Source organism: Epargyreus clarus, unplaced genomic scaffold, assembly GCF_041222505.1.
Source record: "Epargyreus clarus isolate Ecla_fem2 unplaced genomic scaffold, WU_Ecla_fem_2.2 ptg000015l, whole genome shotgun sequence".
NCBI lineage: Eukaryota > Metazoa > Arthropoda > Insecta > Lepidoptera > Hesperiidae > Epargyreus > Epargyreus clarus.
In genome coordinates, this window is record NW_027332223.1 from 3307109 (window position 1) to 3324999 (window position 17891).

General features: G+C 33.0%; 1 protein-coding gene across 1 annotated transcript in view; it reads right to left on the bottom strand.

Annotated features, from left to right (window-relative positions):
- The window catches only part of LOC140747991 (uncharacterized), a 167213-nt gene that overhangs the window by 54635 nt on the left and 94687 nt on the right, over positions 1-17891 (bottom strand). The window contains exons 4-6 of the mRNA XM_073080669.1: positions 7080-7262; positions 4627-4821; positions 4037-4213 (exon numbers count right to left, since the gene is read on the bottom strand). Coding sequence (XP_072936770.1) covers positions 4037-4213; positions 4627-4821; positions 7080-7262 — 555 coding nt within the window. The remainder of the gene's footprint in view (positions 1-4036; positions 4214-4626; positions 4822-7079; positions 7263-17891) is intronic.

A 17891-nucleotide genomic window follows, 5' to 3' on the forward strand; every position in this document is an offset into this window, starting at 1 on the left:
AAAATATCGGCAATAAAGAAAAAAAAAAAAGTGTGTGTGTGTCAGCTACGACGCACGATTGGAGTTTACTCCTTACGAATGATAATTATGATATATATCGAATAGAAAAAAGGGTAGGTAAATGAACGCATCTGCTAAAATGATAAGAGAAACAAACATATATCTGTAATTATTCGGATTATTTATATTACTTCAATAATGCGTATTACATAAAGTATGTTACAAAATAATATAAAATAGCGCCATCTAGTGGCAAGTTTTATAAATTGTAAGTTTGCAAGTTTATCAATCTATGTATTTTGGTTCCAAATATTATAATGGTAACTTAATATAATTGTTTATATTAAAGTAAATTTTAATATAATATAATTATTTATATTTAAAACAATGTTAAACGTTTTATAACTTAAAACTTAATAATTATAATTTCTTTGCCATCTATAAAATATCCTTGTTGCAATTTACGGATGAAATTTATATGAGACTCAATAAACATGTTATTATATGTAATTTGGATTGTTTCTGAATGTTTTATAATTCTAGAATTCATTTAAAACGTATTGCTAATTTTATATAACTTATTTTGAACATAATTCATTAGCAATAATTCTGTAATAAATATTAAATAATACTGTTTTGATTTTGCCCGTTTATCGTTGATAGATGGTGCTGATCAATAATGCATCCATTTTTATAAGTTAAATTAATATATCAGTAACTTACAAAAGCCTCTTTATGTTAAAAACTTATTTTGCTAATATTATATCTTATTCAATTGCTTACTGATTTTATATGTTACTCTTCTTTAAAAACGATCATAAAATATTGTTAATCATATTATGGCGCCAATGTTCATATTTTTCACAGTGTTTATAAATGATCAAACCTATAACTTAATTTATGCAAAAATATAAACAAATTAGTTAATGACGTTTTAATGTTTTATATATTGCTAATTATTTTTATTGTAATAATTACTTTCATATGGGATTTGAACTTACTGTATTTTAAATTAATAAAAGCACTCTTGATTCATATTTTGGTTACCGTTACGCCTCAACTTTTCGTGTTACACTTGATTTTACTCCTCATAAAATTTCCGTACCGGGCCTTATAACTCAAATCGTTTCTTAAGGAGTAAACTCCAATAAAAAACGCATATCGTGAGTACCCGTTACATAATAAAACGGTATCAATATGTATAATGATAATTTCATCATCATCGATATCTCCGATTAATCTATAATCAATAATCAATCTATCTAATGTTTTTCCCACCAACGATTGATATTTTACAATTTCTTTATCCCAGACATTGTCATTCATCATCATCAATATCTCCGATTATTAATCAATAATCAATCTATCTAATGTTTTCCCACCAACGATTGATATTTTACAATTTCTTTATCCCAGACATTGTTACCTTTCGATCTTTTGAAAACAAACATTGGATGGTTTATGATTAATAACGAACATGTATAAATAGGCTAGGACAAAAAGGCTTACAACATTTTTCTTTATTAAATACATTAACAACGACAAGAATTATTAAATACATGAAATTTAAAGTAATAAAAAGGTAATAAACTAACAAAATAGAAAATATTTATTTCTTTTGATTAAATGATTGCTATTGACGGGCTTTTGTGATATAAATTAAAATTGTTTGTTTCATTGGAAAATCTACGAAATGAATACTTTGTTGAATTTCCACGAGGTATTGAGAGAACTCCACTCTCGTAGATATAAATATCCAATGACGATGCATTTTTCCTTTATTGTTTTGTCAACCGAAACTTCTCTTTGTTTGGTAAGAGCTAAGGATGAGTGCTATTAATAAGAAGATCCTGAAATTTTCTTTAATAATTGAAATCAAATATTACGCTAACACTAGATTAAAGAAGGAAGATATCATAGGTCGTAAAGTCGACTACTTGGCCCTAAGAATTACTATCGTAACGCTTTGTTCAGAGCAAAACACGTGTAGTTGTGTATATATTTTTTTCATGCACACATATTCTATATGAGAGTGTAAGTGGTGCATACTGTACATTAAAAAATACCTACCTAACATACATACATATATCATACATCAATACATACATGCGGACTATTCGAAGTAACTTTACAAAATGAATTTCCGTTAAATTACGGCTGATATTATACTATTAACTATAATCTATATCTAAATGTTAATGTTATTTCCAAGTAGACGTTTTAAAAATGAAGTTGTATTTTTTATTTATTCGCGTAGTAAACCTGGCTACGCTTCACTATAATAATCCGTCTGATATTTATCAGGACAATAAATAAACATTTCGTTCCCATTTCCGAGAAAACTTCGATATAAAAAGTGCATAAAATACCTGAAACTAGAACTCGTAACCTTTCGTAGCAATAATGTTCGTATACTCACTAAAAAGATTAGTTTTTCAAAATCTATCGTTTTTTTTTTCTAAACGCTTCTGTGCTTAATACTGGTTCACAATTATAGTTGTATTCAAATAAAAAATGGATAAGTGTACAAAAAATATGTAATTATTATTTAAGATAATTTAAGAAATGCAAGAAAAATATCTTATTCCTAAATAAAAATAATATTGCTAATATCACAAGTAATAAAATAAAATCCCATTAATTTATTGTTTTCGTGACTATAAATATTTTAACACAAGTTGTAGAAAATAGTGTTAGGTTTACCAAGTTCTACATTAAATAAAAAGTGAGGTAGATACGGCTAACTAACTTGCCTGTTGTTTTTAATATAAGGTAAGTTTTCAGAAAAACGTAACAATCATTGCAGATAATTCCAAAAAAAAAATACTGCTACAACAAAATAATATTATCACCAAACACTTTTGTGTGTGATGATACGAAAATGAAAATTTATAAAAAATATACGCAAGATTTATTGAGTTAACTCCATAAATCTAAATGTCAAACAAAATAAAAAGGGTAACCATAAAATAACATTCATAGATTACGAATTTCTAAAAAAAACAACCAAAATAAACACAAGAAAAGCTCACCACACCTCGCAGACACTAACTATGAAAAATAAAAATCACGGAAACACTGAGCTAAGGGTAACTAAATTGCATAAAATCACGAAAATAAACACTTTAAAGGGTGAATAAATATTTCAAAAACTCACTTTATTTTACTCGACACGTGTTTTCTCACACGCGACACAAGGGCTAAGGGCTCGACCGTACGACCCACACCGCGCTCGAGAAACGAATAACTGAGTATTTACGAAAACGTGCCTGAAGGGAAGCGCTTAAACGATGAAAATAATAATTCTCCCAACTCAAAATACTCCGTAACTCAACCCAGTAAAGCACAGAATAACGAACAATGAATTAACACCGGACTAATCACAGCGAAGTTGCACACATATCGTTATTACCTTCTTTCGTATGATTAAGGGGGTGATCGAAAGAGATGGAACGAGGCATCGTGCGCATGTGCTTTTCCTGAATTGTGATGTGAATAACATGGCAGGCGAAAAAGTCCCACGTCCCAACAAAGTTCTATGAATACCTATGCTTTATTGTTTGGACAGCCATAAAGAATACAACACGTTTAACAGGTTTATTAAAGATGTTTTATGGCTATTTTATAAGGCGTATAAAATAACTCTTTTTGAACTTTCACGTCATTATGAATCAAACTGCTTTCAGTTTCAAACTTTTCCTTACAACTATTATTACCTACATAGAATCAATTAATAATATTTTGTACCTACAATTTGACTGATTTAGATTTTTCCCTGTATGTTAAAATTATTTCGTATGACTTACCTCATTAATAGCAATTTGCAACTCATTCCTAATTTCCTAAATTATGTAAAACGAAAGAAGTATTATGTGAACTTCTTCTTACGAAGAACGAAAGTTCTTATTAGAAATAAAATAATTTCACAACGTAGTTTTTTGAAAATTTAAGTTTATCAACTACTAAATAGAAACTCTAAAAATAATAATCTACAAATAAAAATTATAAAAATATTGTATGCATTTTTATAACTCACCGACACACAAAGGCACAGTATCATTCCACCTGTTGTCATCATAGCACCATAAGACGCGCGCCCTCTGTCGCGTGTCGACGAAAACAAAATTAACATTGCACATGTAGTGCGCGACGTCCTCATTGCGGTACACCAAGTAGCCGGTAGATGGCGGTGGCAGCGTCACGCAGCCCATACCTGTCGAAAGATGACGCTAGTGAGACAACGTAATATGTACACGTTCGTAATATAGATGGCGCTGTTACACGTAAGTTCTACGCGAAATATTCTTATTACAAACGATAGATGGCGTTCCGGCTAGGTAATATTTCGAGGATAGATATTAAATATTACCAATCTAGAACCTAAGATATGTAGACATCATTATTATTATATACCGCAACATGAGAATTTTTATAAATAAAAATGCAAATAAGTAAAAAATCAATGGAAATAGTAATATTTTTATACGATCAATTTTTCTGCTTTAAAAAATAAGAATCTTTTACAAATAAATTTCTATTTATTTTAAAATATTTCGACATTTGCGACAGATTCTACGGTACGTCAAATCATTAAAATAAATACCTATTTCTTTAAATCCCACTTACTTTTATAATGCAAGAGAACGCCTCTTTTTGGGAAGGCGCCCTGTGATTTCGCCTCGACCACTACTTCAAGGGCATTCGTGACTGATGTCAAGCGCAGTGGTAGGTCCACCTGCTCGCAAGTGGTCAACAGTGTTTCACCATTGGAGTCTCGTACTAACACGTAGTCTGTACAATCTTCTTCGAAGGGGCCTATAGCTGTAATAAATTGAAAGATCAGCTGTAAAACTTGTCAAAGAAAACAATCAAAGGGGATCCTTAGGCTTTTTAGTTTATTTTCTTTATATACTAAGGCCGATAAGAAACAAAACAGTATGCAGGCCACATATTTTATATAGAAGGCTATCCATAGACATCAGTAACATTAGTATTAATTTTTGCGTTTTGACAAAAATGACTGTTATTGTATTTGTTTACGCATTTATCATACATTTCCAATCAGTTCTGACACAGGCCGCTAGGGGCGCTGATTTTATGTATGGCAAATAAGTAAACAAATACAAAAACAGTAATTTTTGTAAAACCGTAAAAACTCATACTAAGGGTACTGTGTGGACTCAAATTAGGGTCGTGGGTACCTTACGTGCTACGTGAGGTCAATTCTAGATGGGCTGCTGTCCCTAAGGACTAGGTTACGTTAAAAATACTCATATTGGTATATCTAGCGTAGTTATTAAGCTACTATTATAACGCAAAAGAGTTACGATATGGCCCTGAAAATCTGACGAGACTCAATTTAATAAATTTAATTTAATAAAATGTATTTATAATTTAATACCTAAACCAGATTCATATCATATGAAATTTCAAGATTTTCACTTGCTCTACGAATATATTTTCGCTCCAACCTTCAAGTGAACTTTAATGTAAATATGCGTAAATGAAATCAAATACAAAACCAATCATTTAAAATTCAGTTCAATTTAAACATGAGGGAAAGTGGACATTAATTATTAAGACTATAAGTCCAGATTTAAGGACTCAAAATAGGTAAACGAAATGTCTTTGTACATACATATATTTTTAAAATTGTGTCAACATACAGATGGTTGTGAAGGTGGTAGAATTAATCGTAGTTCGACCCCAGCGGCACTACCGCCACATCTATTTCTGCCTAATAACAACAGTTTTAAACACTGCTGTGTTCTAGTTTGAAGGAAGACATACTTTTCCGAGGCATTCCAGCTTACTCCCAAAGGGTAGCGGTGCATTTGTGGCCGACCTTAGGTAGGAATCCTATCTGGGGTTGATTACAAATGACCATAGTCAGCAGTAGCCACATACTATCACGTGTAATGCATATACATATAAAAATACAGAACCAGAACAGAACAGAAGAAATATAATGCAGAATTCACAAGATTACTTTGGTGAAAGTACCTAGAGGGTTACAAATTCAATATTTGTTACGCAATTATAACGAAACAGAATGTCTGAGGCTATATTATCTTTTCCTCAGTATTAAGATAACATTGTTTCAACCGGCTCCATTACTTTCTGTTCCCTCTTCCTAACATAATAACGTGGGAACAAAGTTCTGTTGATACACGCAAACCTTAACTTTTGTTTAATTTTAGCTGTGTATCTTTATATATATTTCTTATGTGCGTGTGTATGTCACTAAACTCCTCCTAAACGACTGGACTGATTTTGATGAAATTTGTTGTGTGTGTTCAAGGGGACTTGAGAATGGTTTAGATTCACAATTGAGTCCGTGTGAAAAGGTTTTTTTAATTAATTTTTAATTCGTAAGTAGTTATAGAATCGGAAAGTATGCATTTGATCAAGTGATGATCTTTAGCAAAGTTGTTGTCCAAGAGCCCATGAGGGTTTGGGAGTTGGTAAGACCAGTTTTCAACAGATGGCACCACCGTCATTCCAATTCAGGTACAAATTTTCCGTTTTATGTATGTCATATTATTTCTTTAAAATGCGGGCAAAGCCGCGGGCACCACTAGTATTTATATAAATATTTATTATTATAATAATAAGAACAATGTTTCGTGAATCCGCTGTGGCGAATCCTCCGCCATATGCGTTTTATTTATTTGTGTGTTCTGTGTGTGTTTATTTTTCTGGTATATCAGCAGTGTAGCAGCTGTTTTCTGGTTTGAAGAGAGATATAAGACATGTTATATCTACATTTTCACGTACATTCGTACTCTCTATCTAATTACGGTTCAGTAGATAAATCATAAAACGTCGAAAAATAGCGGTTTCTTGTATGGTGATGTTGAATAATTTACAAAAAGAGAGATAACATATATAACTCTCTCAATTTAAAAAATCCATATTCAACCTCATATATTAAAATCGGTCAAGCCGTTTGGTATGCAGGGCGTACAAAGAATAAGACATACATACATATATTCATACATACATATATACATACATACATAAATATGCACGAAAAACATTACCCTCCGCTTGGAGTAACAATATTTTAAAGAACTTACTACGTAAGCTGATGTCAAGCAAGGAGACCCGTATCCTCTGTTCAGGATCAGCGCTCAGCTTCCATCTGCACTCATCCCCGATGTAGAAGTGGGGGTACCCGGGGGTTCGGATGTACCCCTCGCTGTCCGGACCCCACGCCGCCACTTGCACCTCCCGGTTGCAGTAGTGAACGGAGAGGGAATCTGGAATAGAGAACAGGCTTATGTAAAAAATGTGTATCGATGTAATTACCTTATATCTATATTAAAGATTAGAATATCTATATTGAAAAATCTATACTATAAAATATGTTAGAGATTAAACGTAATTAAGCTTTCTGAAGGTCTAGTTAGTAAAGTTGTCACTAGATGTCGTGATCTGCTAATATGGCGCGTTCATTACTTTATTGAAATACTTTTTTTTACGTTGCTCCTATTCAGTTCTTCAATCAGCCTCACGATTTCAGTGGTATAATCTTTCAATAATAATGTAAGATTTTGAATTTTGTTCATATATTTACGTCAGGTCATCTTAAAAAGCTAACTTCAACAATATCCAGTACAGAACTTCCGTAATCGTGGCATGAAATTTCCGTTTCGTGTTGATAATATACTTCGAACAGTAGTTAAAGTAACTGTTAATATAACGAAAGATGTATTCCTATCTTCAAAATTCAAAATAAAGATTTAACACTTTTTATATCAAACAGTAATATACGTGCACATGAAGTTATTAAAAATAGGTACAGAGAAGCTCACACAATTACGAATACATTGACAACTACATTAACCTTAATATTACCTTAATGTTATATTAAAATAGAACTCAGCACGAAACGGCTATTTAAGCAGAAATGCGTCAACCTTTTATATATAACACAACAAACCTAAACAGAAACATGTTAATTTAGTCATTTAAGCTAAATCAAGCGAGCCTCAAACTTTATAGCTTCATAAAAGTATTCTCACAATAATTTGGACTGCATTCACGCGCGTAAACTTTGAAGCGTCTTCTTGTCACACCAAATGACAAGTTCATCAAAACTTTTATTTTATAGTCTGTTTAACGATACTGTGTAATCTGTCTACGTTTTATGTTGTCTGTGACCACGGCTGTGCATAATAATAAAGCTCTAGTAAGGGTAAATATGTATAAGTAACTTGTAATTGAGGAGGATCAAAATAACTTAACAGCATACATTGGAGTAGAAATAGAAACTAAAGTAGACATGATTATTGTACGTCTATTTCTGTTATATACTCGTACCATTCCTATTTTTACATTATAACAGCGGAAAAAGCGATACGGTCTGGTTTGACGTCTATATTAAGGAAGATACACACAAGAGGTTCCTCACAGGTAGCAACCTATGGTAGAACTAAACCGACCTTAGATTTTAACAGTAATCGATTGGTGGCAGTCACCAGTAACCAACAGGTCGTCTGATTTACACATGAAGCGACAATCTAAGGCGCTAGTAGTACGTAGAGGTCGTTGTAAAAGGGTGTTTACTTATCTACGCACCTAAGAAGTTATACTTCTTTGCTGTACTTAAAAAGTAAGAAGTCGGTTAAATTGAGTGCGTACATATAAAATTTTCTTCAAAACTTACAACATTTACTAGTCAACTTCATGGTATCGATACTTATCGATCTGTAAAAATTCACTCATATTTTTTCCCAAACGCGACAAAAGAAAACTTCGAAAGGGTGAACGTTCGAAGGGCTCATTTATTGCTTCAATTTCATAGAAAATTCGCAGGGCAAGGCAACGTTTGGCTATATTTCAAGTGAATGAGGCAAAGATAAAAGGTGGCGTTTCAATAAAAGGTACCCCGCTATCGGCCGACCTTGACCCGTGCCCCTCACCCTTTACCTTGTCTTATCCACCCCTTGAGATAGGGATGAAACTTTGAAGTTTTGCAATGTTTCTACGATTTTTAGTTGGCACCTTTTTTTATAATATAAGAGTAGCAGACGAGCATGCAGTCCACCTGATGGTAAGTGGCTATTGCCGCCCATGGACATCTGTAATCAACCCCAGATAGGATTAGATATTCCTACCTGAGGTCGGCCACAAATGCGCCGCTACCACTGAGGACTAAGCTGGAACGCCTCGGAAAGCCTGTCTCCCTTACCACACCCTTCAAACCGGAACACAGCAGCGCCTAACACTGCTGTTATTAGGTAGAAATAGGTGTGGCGATGGTGCCGCCGAAGTCGAACCACAAAGGGTTCTACCACCTTGAAAATCAATCAAAATATGATACATTGTAATAGATACTTGTCATAGATATAAGTTCATAAACGGTCAAAATATATTACTGATTTTGATACCCTCTATTTTCGCAGCAAAACAGATTGAGACTTGTAAAGAAATTTAAAAGAAAAGAATTTTTTTTAAACAAAGGACTTTAGGAAAAAATAATAACATGTTTTAAAATTATAGACATACACTTAAATTTTAATTATTATTATAGCTTACTAATGTCTGTACTAGTTTTTTTATTAGTCAGATTTTTTATGTTTCCAACATTCAGGTTCAAAGTATAAAATAATAAAAATTAAGTTAAAATTATGTCAAAACTAGTTTTTGCCCGCGGCTTCGCCCGCGTTTAAAAGAAAATATTACAACATACTAACATACATAAAACTGAAAACTCGTACCTTCAACTTTACTAAAGATCATCACTTGATCAAATGCATAGTTTACGATTCAATCCTTACTAATATCTATTAAAATAATCGATGTTTTGGGTCCAAAAGATCGATTCTCCGATTAATCGATCTTACGAGTAGATCGCCATCCCTAGTTCCCGTCGGATTTCCGGGATAAAAACTATCCTATGTCCTTTCTCGGGTTTCTATCTCGACTATCTTTGTACAAAATTTCATTAAAATCGGTTCAGTGGTTTAGGCGTGAATAAGAGACAACCAGACAGACAAACAGGCAGTCAGACAGAGTTACTTTCGGATTTATAATATTAGTAAGGATTAAATTAAAATACTAAAGCTAACACCAAATGTTCCGCAGCCCTGACCGTAGAGGCGCTACGAAAGAGGCCGCTACGACAATGTCACGCCGTCTGGAGTCTAGACTCGGATGATTGTTTCAGCCAAATTACAATGTAAGGACTCGTTCACACGTAATATTGTTTAATTTTATATGAAATAGTGATACGATTTTCGTAACATTATAAGTTTTAAACTGAAGAATATTTTAGCATTATTCATTACGAGCTTTTGCCCGCGGCTTCGCTTGCGTTACGAAGTAATATTTTTATCCCCTATTTTATCCCTTTGGGGGTAGAATTGATCAAAATCCTTTCTTAGTGGATGCCTACGTCATAACATCTACCTGCATGCCAAATTTCAGCCCCATCCGTCCAGTGGTCTGGGCTGTACTTTGATAGATCACTATGTCAGTCAGTCACCTTTAAGTTATATATATTTAGAAAGATATTAAAATGCAAGCATCAGAATTTTTAAAATAACACTTTTAGTGTTTGCACAGTGAAATGCAAATACAAATGAAATGTAAAAGCAGTAATAGCGTAGTACCTGAAACTCAGTGGGTCCTAAGTTCTAATACTAACCTCAGAATTATCAAACGTAATGTTTATTATCGTATCTGATTAAATTTATTAAATAAATATTACTTAAAAACAATTACAATCATAGCAAAATAGTAGTTAAATCAAAAGTTATATTATGCATATTAGTTATCACTTTCTACAACGGTGAAGGAAAACATCGTGAGGAAACCTATATACGTCTGAGTTCTTTAAAAAAAATACGTGTGGTCTCTCGGTGAGTCATAATGTAAACGTTACTACACTGAGTAGAGAACTATGCCCAGCTGTGGGTCACTAATGGCTTGACAATAAAAGGATAAAACATATTCGAGGTTCTGTGCTATAAATATGCACAATGAAAATTATTTCATAAATGTATTTTACAAACAAACACACATATTTTATATATGTATGTTTTGTATATTATAATATATTTATAAAATAACTACGACGTATAAATAACAGTTGGTAAACAAACAAGTTTGTTTATAATAATTAGCGTTGTACAAAGTTAAGACATAAGATTAAAGCTCGCTTCTCGTTCTAAGTTACCTCGTAAGATAGCGCTATTGTCGTGTTACGTGATCACGTGATGACGTAGCCGTAACTACATACATTGAACTGGAATATCGCCAATGTGTGCTAAGGACTGACGTTCACTGACTGCGTTTAAACTTAAAGTATAGCAGAAAACTTCTAGCATACATCTAGACATAGATCTTTACTTTCATTTAATAATTAGTGATATGTAGACGACCTGTAGTTAAAATATTACTGCAAATAACACAATTCACAGACATTTTCAATTCGAGATTAGTTTGATTCTAATTCGTTCCCCAAATTTCACACTTGGGCTTTATTTTCAATTCAATTAATCAATTATCTTAAAATACTCAATCCTATATTTTATTTACATCCCTAGCCAGATTTTTTACAGGCATTCGAAATTTACGTAAGTGTCTATCAAACCTGTGTGCGAAAATAAAAAAATGTCCATTCTATTGAAATCAGTCAGTTTAACTTTAAATCCCACTACAGCTTAGTTGGTAGTTGCACACCAACTGTGCGCCGTTCCTTACAAAGCGGTAACATATGACGCTATCACGACGACACACGACGCGTCGGCAACCGCACACGACGTTATACGTCATGCACCGTTTGCGAGAATATCTTGAATTTACGAGTAATTGTATCTAAGAAATATAGTATACAGCTGTTTAATTTTTGTTTCCAATAAAATCAAAACGTTTTCAGGATAACACTTTTTCTAACACTTTCCGCAATTCTTCTATTTTATGTAAATAGCCATCAAAGCCAGAAATGAAAAAAATCAATTATATTAAAATATCACGGGCACCTTTACGTTAAATCACACTACAGCTTAGTTAGTAAGTGCACACCAACTGTGCGCCGTTCCTAACAAAGCGGTAACATATGACGCTATCACGACGACACACGACGCGTCGGCAACCGCACACGACGTCATACGTCATGCACAGTTTGCGAGAATATCTTGAATTTACGAGTGATTGTGTCTACAATATTTTATGTAACAGGCGTGTAGACTTAAGAACTCAGTAATAACATAGTAACCTATTTCTGCCGTATAACAACAGTATTAAGCGCTGTTCTATTGTGGTTTGAAGGGAGATATACTTGTACGACCCTTACCATGAGTTTTTACGTTTTGACAAATATGACTGATTTGGTATTTGTTTATGTATTACCCATACAATTTCCAATCAGCGCCCCTAGCGGATTGTATCAGAACTATAGTGACATTAAATGTCTATACTAACAAAATGGCGCTTTATGTTTTGTCTCTCTTTTTTGCGAACATGTGAGGCAGACAAAAAGACTTGAGCACTTATTTATTGTTACGTTTGCTCAGTCTACTGAAAAAAACGGAACAGAATAATGGATTGATAAACGTAACGTAAAATTGTGGGATGTTTTGAAAACTCATGGTACCTATTTTATCATTGGTGGTTGCAACTCATGTATGACGGACTGCCATCCTATCTGGATTACAATTACAGTTTAGAAATAGTTTCCTACCTTTGTCCACGGCCAGAGAATACTACGTTCTATTATTTGTGTCTATATGACCACACTCTTCAAAGCAGAATACAACAGCTCTTTCCACTCATATACATATAAAAAAAATGTAGCGAATTAAACTACCCCTACTGGTGAATAAACTACTAGATCCCACAATAAGTCCTATTCTACTGGAATAGTATACTCGTAGTATAGTTACACGAGATTCTAAAAAATGCGCAGTAATGTGTCGACAAACTTATCGATTATTTTGTACTTAAATATTCTTGTGGCACCCCTCATAATATATATCAAAATAATCGGATTAACAAAATTAATCTGATATCGAAAGTACGCAAAATCCTCGCCGAAGCTAAACGCATCGATTCTCTGTAGGGCTGTGCACTAGCTAATGTATAAAAAAAATATTATAAAAACAAAAACTCGACTGCTTAGAAATATAGTCACCCTTGTCTCTTTACTTATTTAAATAAATTGATCGATATATTTTGTTAAAATCCGTCACGCCGATTGAGCTCCAAGGTGTGCCAAAGGTACATACGGTCGAAAAACATTACCATTTTTACCAATTATCATTTTAATTATTATATTAGAACTTGTATAAATAAACATTATTTACGTGGCCTATATGTACGTATATTTACGTATTTAAATTGTCTGTTTGTTTCAGTACTTACTATAATTAAGTCTATTTTATTGTGTCTAAACCCGTAGTATATAGCTAAAATATTGTAATAATATAAATTTAAATGATATTCTTAACCTAATTTAAAATAGTTTATTGTAATGTTACACTTTAAGAATAAATGTACGAAAAACGTTTGATAAATTCGTTAAGTAACCAACCAATTAAAAGTAGTCATGTGTATCGAACATGAATTTTTACTTACACTCATATCAACATAAGTAGATAACTACAAATAATAGTGTGTATTTTTGTTTGTGTAACTAAATGTGTTTTTATTGCGTGGGTTATGTTACACCTTATCTTGTGGGTACCTAGCTACCTAAAATAAGTATACAAATGCACATATATATATATATATATATAATATAAGAGTAGCAGACGAGCATGCAGTCCACCTGATGGTAAGTGGCTACTGCCGCCCATGGACATCTGTAATCAACCCCAGATAGGATTAGATATTCCTACCTGAGGTCGGCCACAGTTGCGCCGCTACCCCTGAGGACTAAGCTGGAACGCCTCGGAAAAGTCTGTCTCCCTTACCACACCCTTCAAACCGGAACACAGCAGCGCTTAACACTGCTGTTATTAGGTAGAAATAGGTGTGGCGGTGGTGCCGCCGGAGTCGAACCACAAAGGGTTCTACCACCTTTGTGGTTCCACCTTTTTATACCACATATTACCCAAAACCCATATTGGAAATAAATAGTAGTACCTAATATCCAGTACCTAGTACCCAATACCTACTAAGTACTAACTAATAATGTTTTGCTACATGAAGGCGTATTACCTAAGATCCATGTCCACACGCTTAGATTTTATTAAAATGAAACAACTAGTAGTTATTAGGTATAAAAACAAAAACTCAGCCGTTTAAAATTATAGCCTATATTAGCCTCACAACGAATTAGACTAATCCAACGACACCTCTTATATTAAGCAGCCTTCAAGCCGTATAGACGCGTATGCCGAACAAGGCGACATACATACAAATATATATATGCGCTCGAAAAAAATTACCCGCTGCAGTCGAGTAAAAATCTAAAACATTTTGACGTTGGACATTTGGCAACCCTAGTTGACAATACCAATATTTTATCCATCGTATCTCTTAAACATCTCATTTTGGTTAGAACATAATTTCCGAGCAGGATTATTTGACCAAATATATGGTTCAATTTTCTATCCAATACCAGTTAATCTTTATACTTCGATCGTATCATGCCATAATGTTATCTAAAGATATTAAAAATAGCCAAAATATTTTAAGGTACAGAAAAAATGTATTGAGTTTTGTAAGCAAATGAATTGAAATATATACAAAATTATTTTAAATAATTTATTCGTGTGTAATAATTTTTTACACTTTAGGGCTTCGATCACTAATAAGAACTTTAGGGTCATCATTGCCTGATATTGTAGTCAGTCAGTATAGCATTTGTTGAACGTTTAAATTTTTTTATAAATATTCTAACAAATTTTTATTATAGATTTTCCAAAGAAATGTGTGTCTTTTTACAAGCTTGTATTTTAAAGTTAGACCCAACGACCAGGCAGGCAGCAGCAGACCAGGCCTGACCCAGGCAGACAGGGTACCAGATGGAAAGTAGTCGCCTTTGGACATTAGTAGCACCAGAAGAGTTACGAATCCATCACCGGCTTTCAAGTAAAGTTATTTTTTCACCTCTCTTGAAGAGCCAAATTTTATACCGTATCGGAAATACCTCAGGAGGAAGTTCATTCCATCTTGCACTAACGTGGCTTATAATTTAACATTTGATACCCAAATTAAATTATTTCCAATTTGTTGCGCTTTTTGCAATAATTGGGATTTCATGGTCGATTCACAAAAAGCTGTGTTTTTTCATAAAATAAAGTACCATTATGCCCCTGCGAAAGCGAATTTATATAAAAAATAAATGGGCGATTCGATTACATGCCAAACATTTTTTTAACCATTGTTACCGATTTTTTTGGCCACGTGCAACTGTTGCATAGTTCGATTATTCTTTGTTCTCTATATTTATTTTCTGCCTGAGCAAAAACTTGTTACAATTATTCGGAACTTGATTATAGTGCCACCATCTTTGTTTTTACACGCTTTATATTAGCTTCACTTGTTGTTTGTGTGTTTGTTTGTCAGTGAATTACTCCGTTTTTCAGTAGAAAGAGATCAACATACATCTTTATTTTACCCTGCATGTATGAAAGAATAAAATAGAATACTTTTCTACTTTTTAGTTGATTTTATCATAAAAGCGTATTTTTTAGTTTTTTGAACTATATTTATATATACACATGGTCGGGAAAAGTAGCCTTAGGTATACTAGTATGCAGTATCGAAGTTAGGATCATCAGTACTCCTGGCAAAATTTCAAGTTTGTTCAGAAAGGTTTCTAGAAAAATTTTAACGACCCTTTTTCACTTAAGTAAGTTACGTGTTCTGAATTAGACCTCAAGGATTACAAGGGATTTGCTTTGGACTTTCAGTAATACTTTTCTACTTATTTAGAATTCGTATCATACGTCCAATGACGGTAGTTCTTGCAAATTAATTTTACAACATACCTAATGACTTTTTCAGTAACAAAAATGTAATGATATTTTTATGCTATTTCTTTATCTATTTGTTTAGACTTATAAAAGAACTCCGATAAACAATCTATGTATTTGATTTTAATTATGACATAACAATGAATAATGTCTATTAATGTATGATTCCCATGTATGATCTCATAGAAATTTATTTACGTAATAATACCAAAAAATATTTATCAAATTGATCTTTCCATATTTTTAACCGACTTCGAAAAAGGAGGAGGTTACTCAATTCGACCGTATATATTTTTTTTTTTTTTTTTTTTTTTTTTTATGTTTGTTCGGCGATTTTTTCGCAATGCCGCGACCGATCGATATGATTCATACACCATTGTATGCGGCTAGTTTCACAAGGGGTCCCATTTCGAGGAAATTTGAAAATTTCCGCCAGTTTTCCCGGAAAATTGGAAAAACCAGATTTCATATAAACTTCAATAAGTCGAGTATTTCTTAACCAATTTCAATTTTCTTTTTTTCATATGAAAGGGTGTTTCGTTGCGGTACTTTCCTACCTTAACGTTAGTATACTCTGATGATTAGAATTTAAGTTATGGGGTGGAACTCATCATCACTACCCCTGCTTTTTACATATTTTATGACAACTTACCTTCTGCCCACTCAATTCTCATGAAACTTAAAATGAACATTGAGTATCTAGGTTAACATGATATGATGGAAAATTTGACCTTCAACTCTTTAACCCTGGTAATGCAGATGTGCCTCCTGCCTCAACCACATAAGTTAGGCATTTGGAACTTATGGATATTTAATAAAGTCGATAAGCTGAGATATATGATGGAAAATTTGACCTTCTACTCTTCAACCCTGATAATGCAGAAGTGCCTCCTGCCTCAACCATACAAGTTAGGCATTTGGAGCTTACGAATATATGATAAGGTCTTTAAGTAGAGACATATGATGGAAGATATGACCTTCAATTCTTCAATCCTGATGATGCAGATGTGCCTCCTATCTAAAGTATATAGAATAGACATTTGTTGTAATGAAGTTGCTAGACAGAGATATATGATGAAAAATTTGACCTTCAACTCCTTAGATCTGATGATGCAGAGGTACCTCCAGCCTAAACCACATGAATAAGCTATTTAGTGCTTTCACACATATTTTACAGGTCCTAACCAGGTACATGTAATGAAATAAATGACCTCAACTCTTCAACTTGACAATTCCTTCTTACAAATATAAAATATGATTAATGAATACGTTGTAGTTTTTCTTAACTATTAATTTAAGGTAAATTTGACCGACTCACTCGCAGAGTTTTACCACCTAGTTTGATTTATTTACTTTTCTGTTCCAACCTAATCTAGCCAATAATATAGTAGTATATAGTATCTCATATAGCCTGGCCTATAGTGTTTCGTATTGAATTGGTTAGGTTAGGTTGGAACATATAAGACAATGTAAAACTAAGCGAGAAGGGCGCGGTAGCGCCCTGCGAGCGGGTGGGTCCAATCCGTATGAATTCAGACCTTACCTTTATTCATGATCACCTTTATACAATTTTACATAATATTAATACAAACGTTAGCATATCATCACTAAAAAGGGTGAAAAAAAAATTTTAACAAAAAAATAAAACCGACTTCTATGTCATTACAAAGTAAAAAATAATTGAAATAAATGTTGGTTTAGTACATATTTCTGAAGTCGGCGCTCATATTGGACACGCTGTTTACGCCGTTATCAAACGAAATATATTGAGCGCCAACTTCAGAAATATGTACTAAACCAACATTTATTTCAATTATTTTTTACTTTGTAGTGACATAGAAGTCGGTTTTATTTTTTTGTTAAAATTTTTACTATTCATTCTCACCATTATATTCTACAAGCCACCCGAGACCCATTCAATGGTTTCATAAATATTTCTATTGCCCAAATGACTCGTGA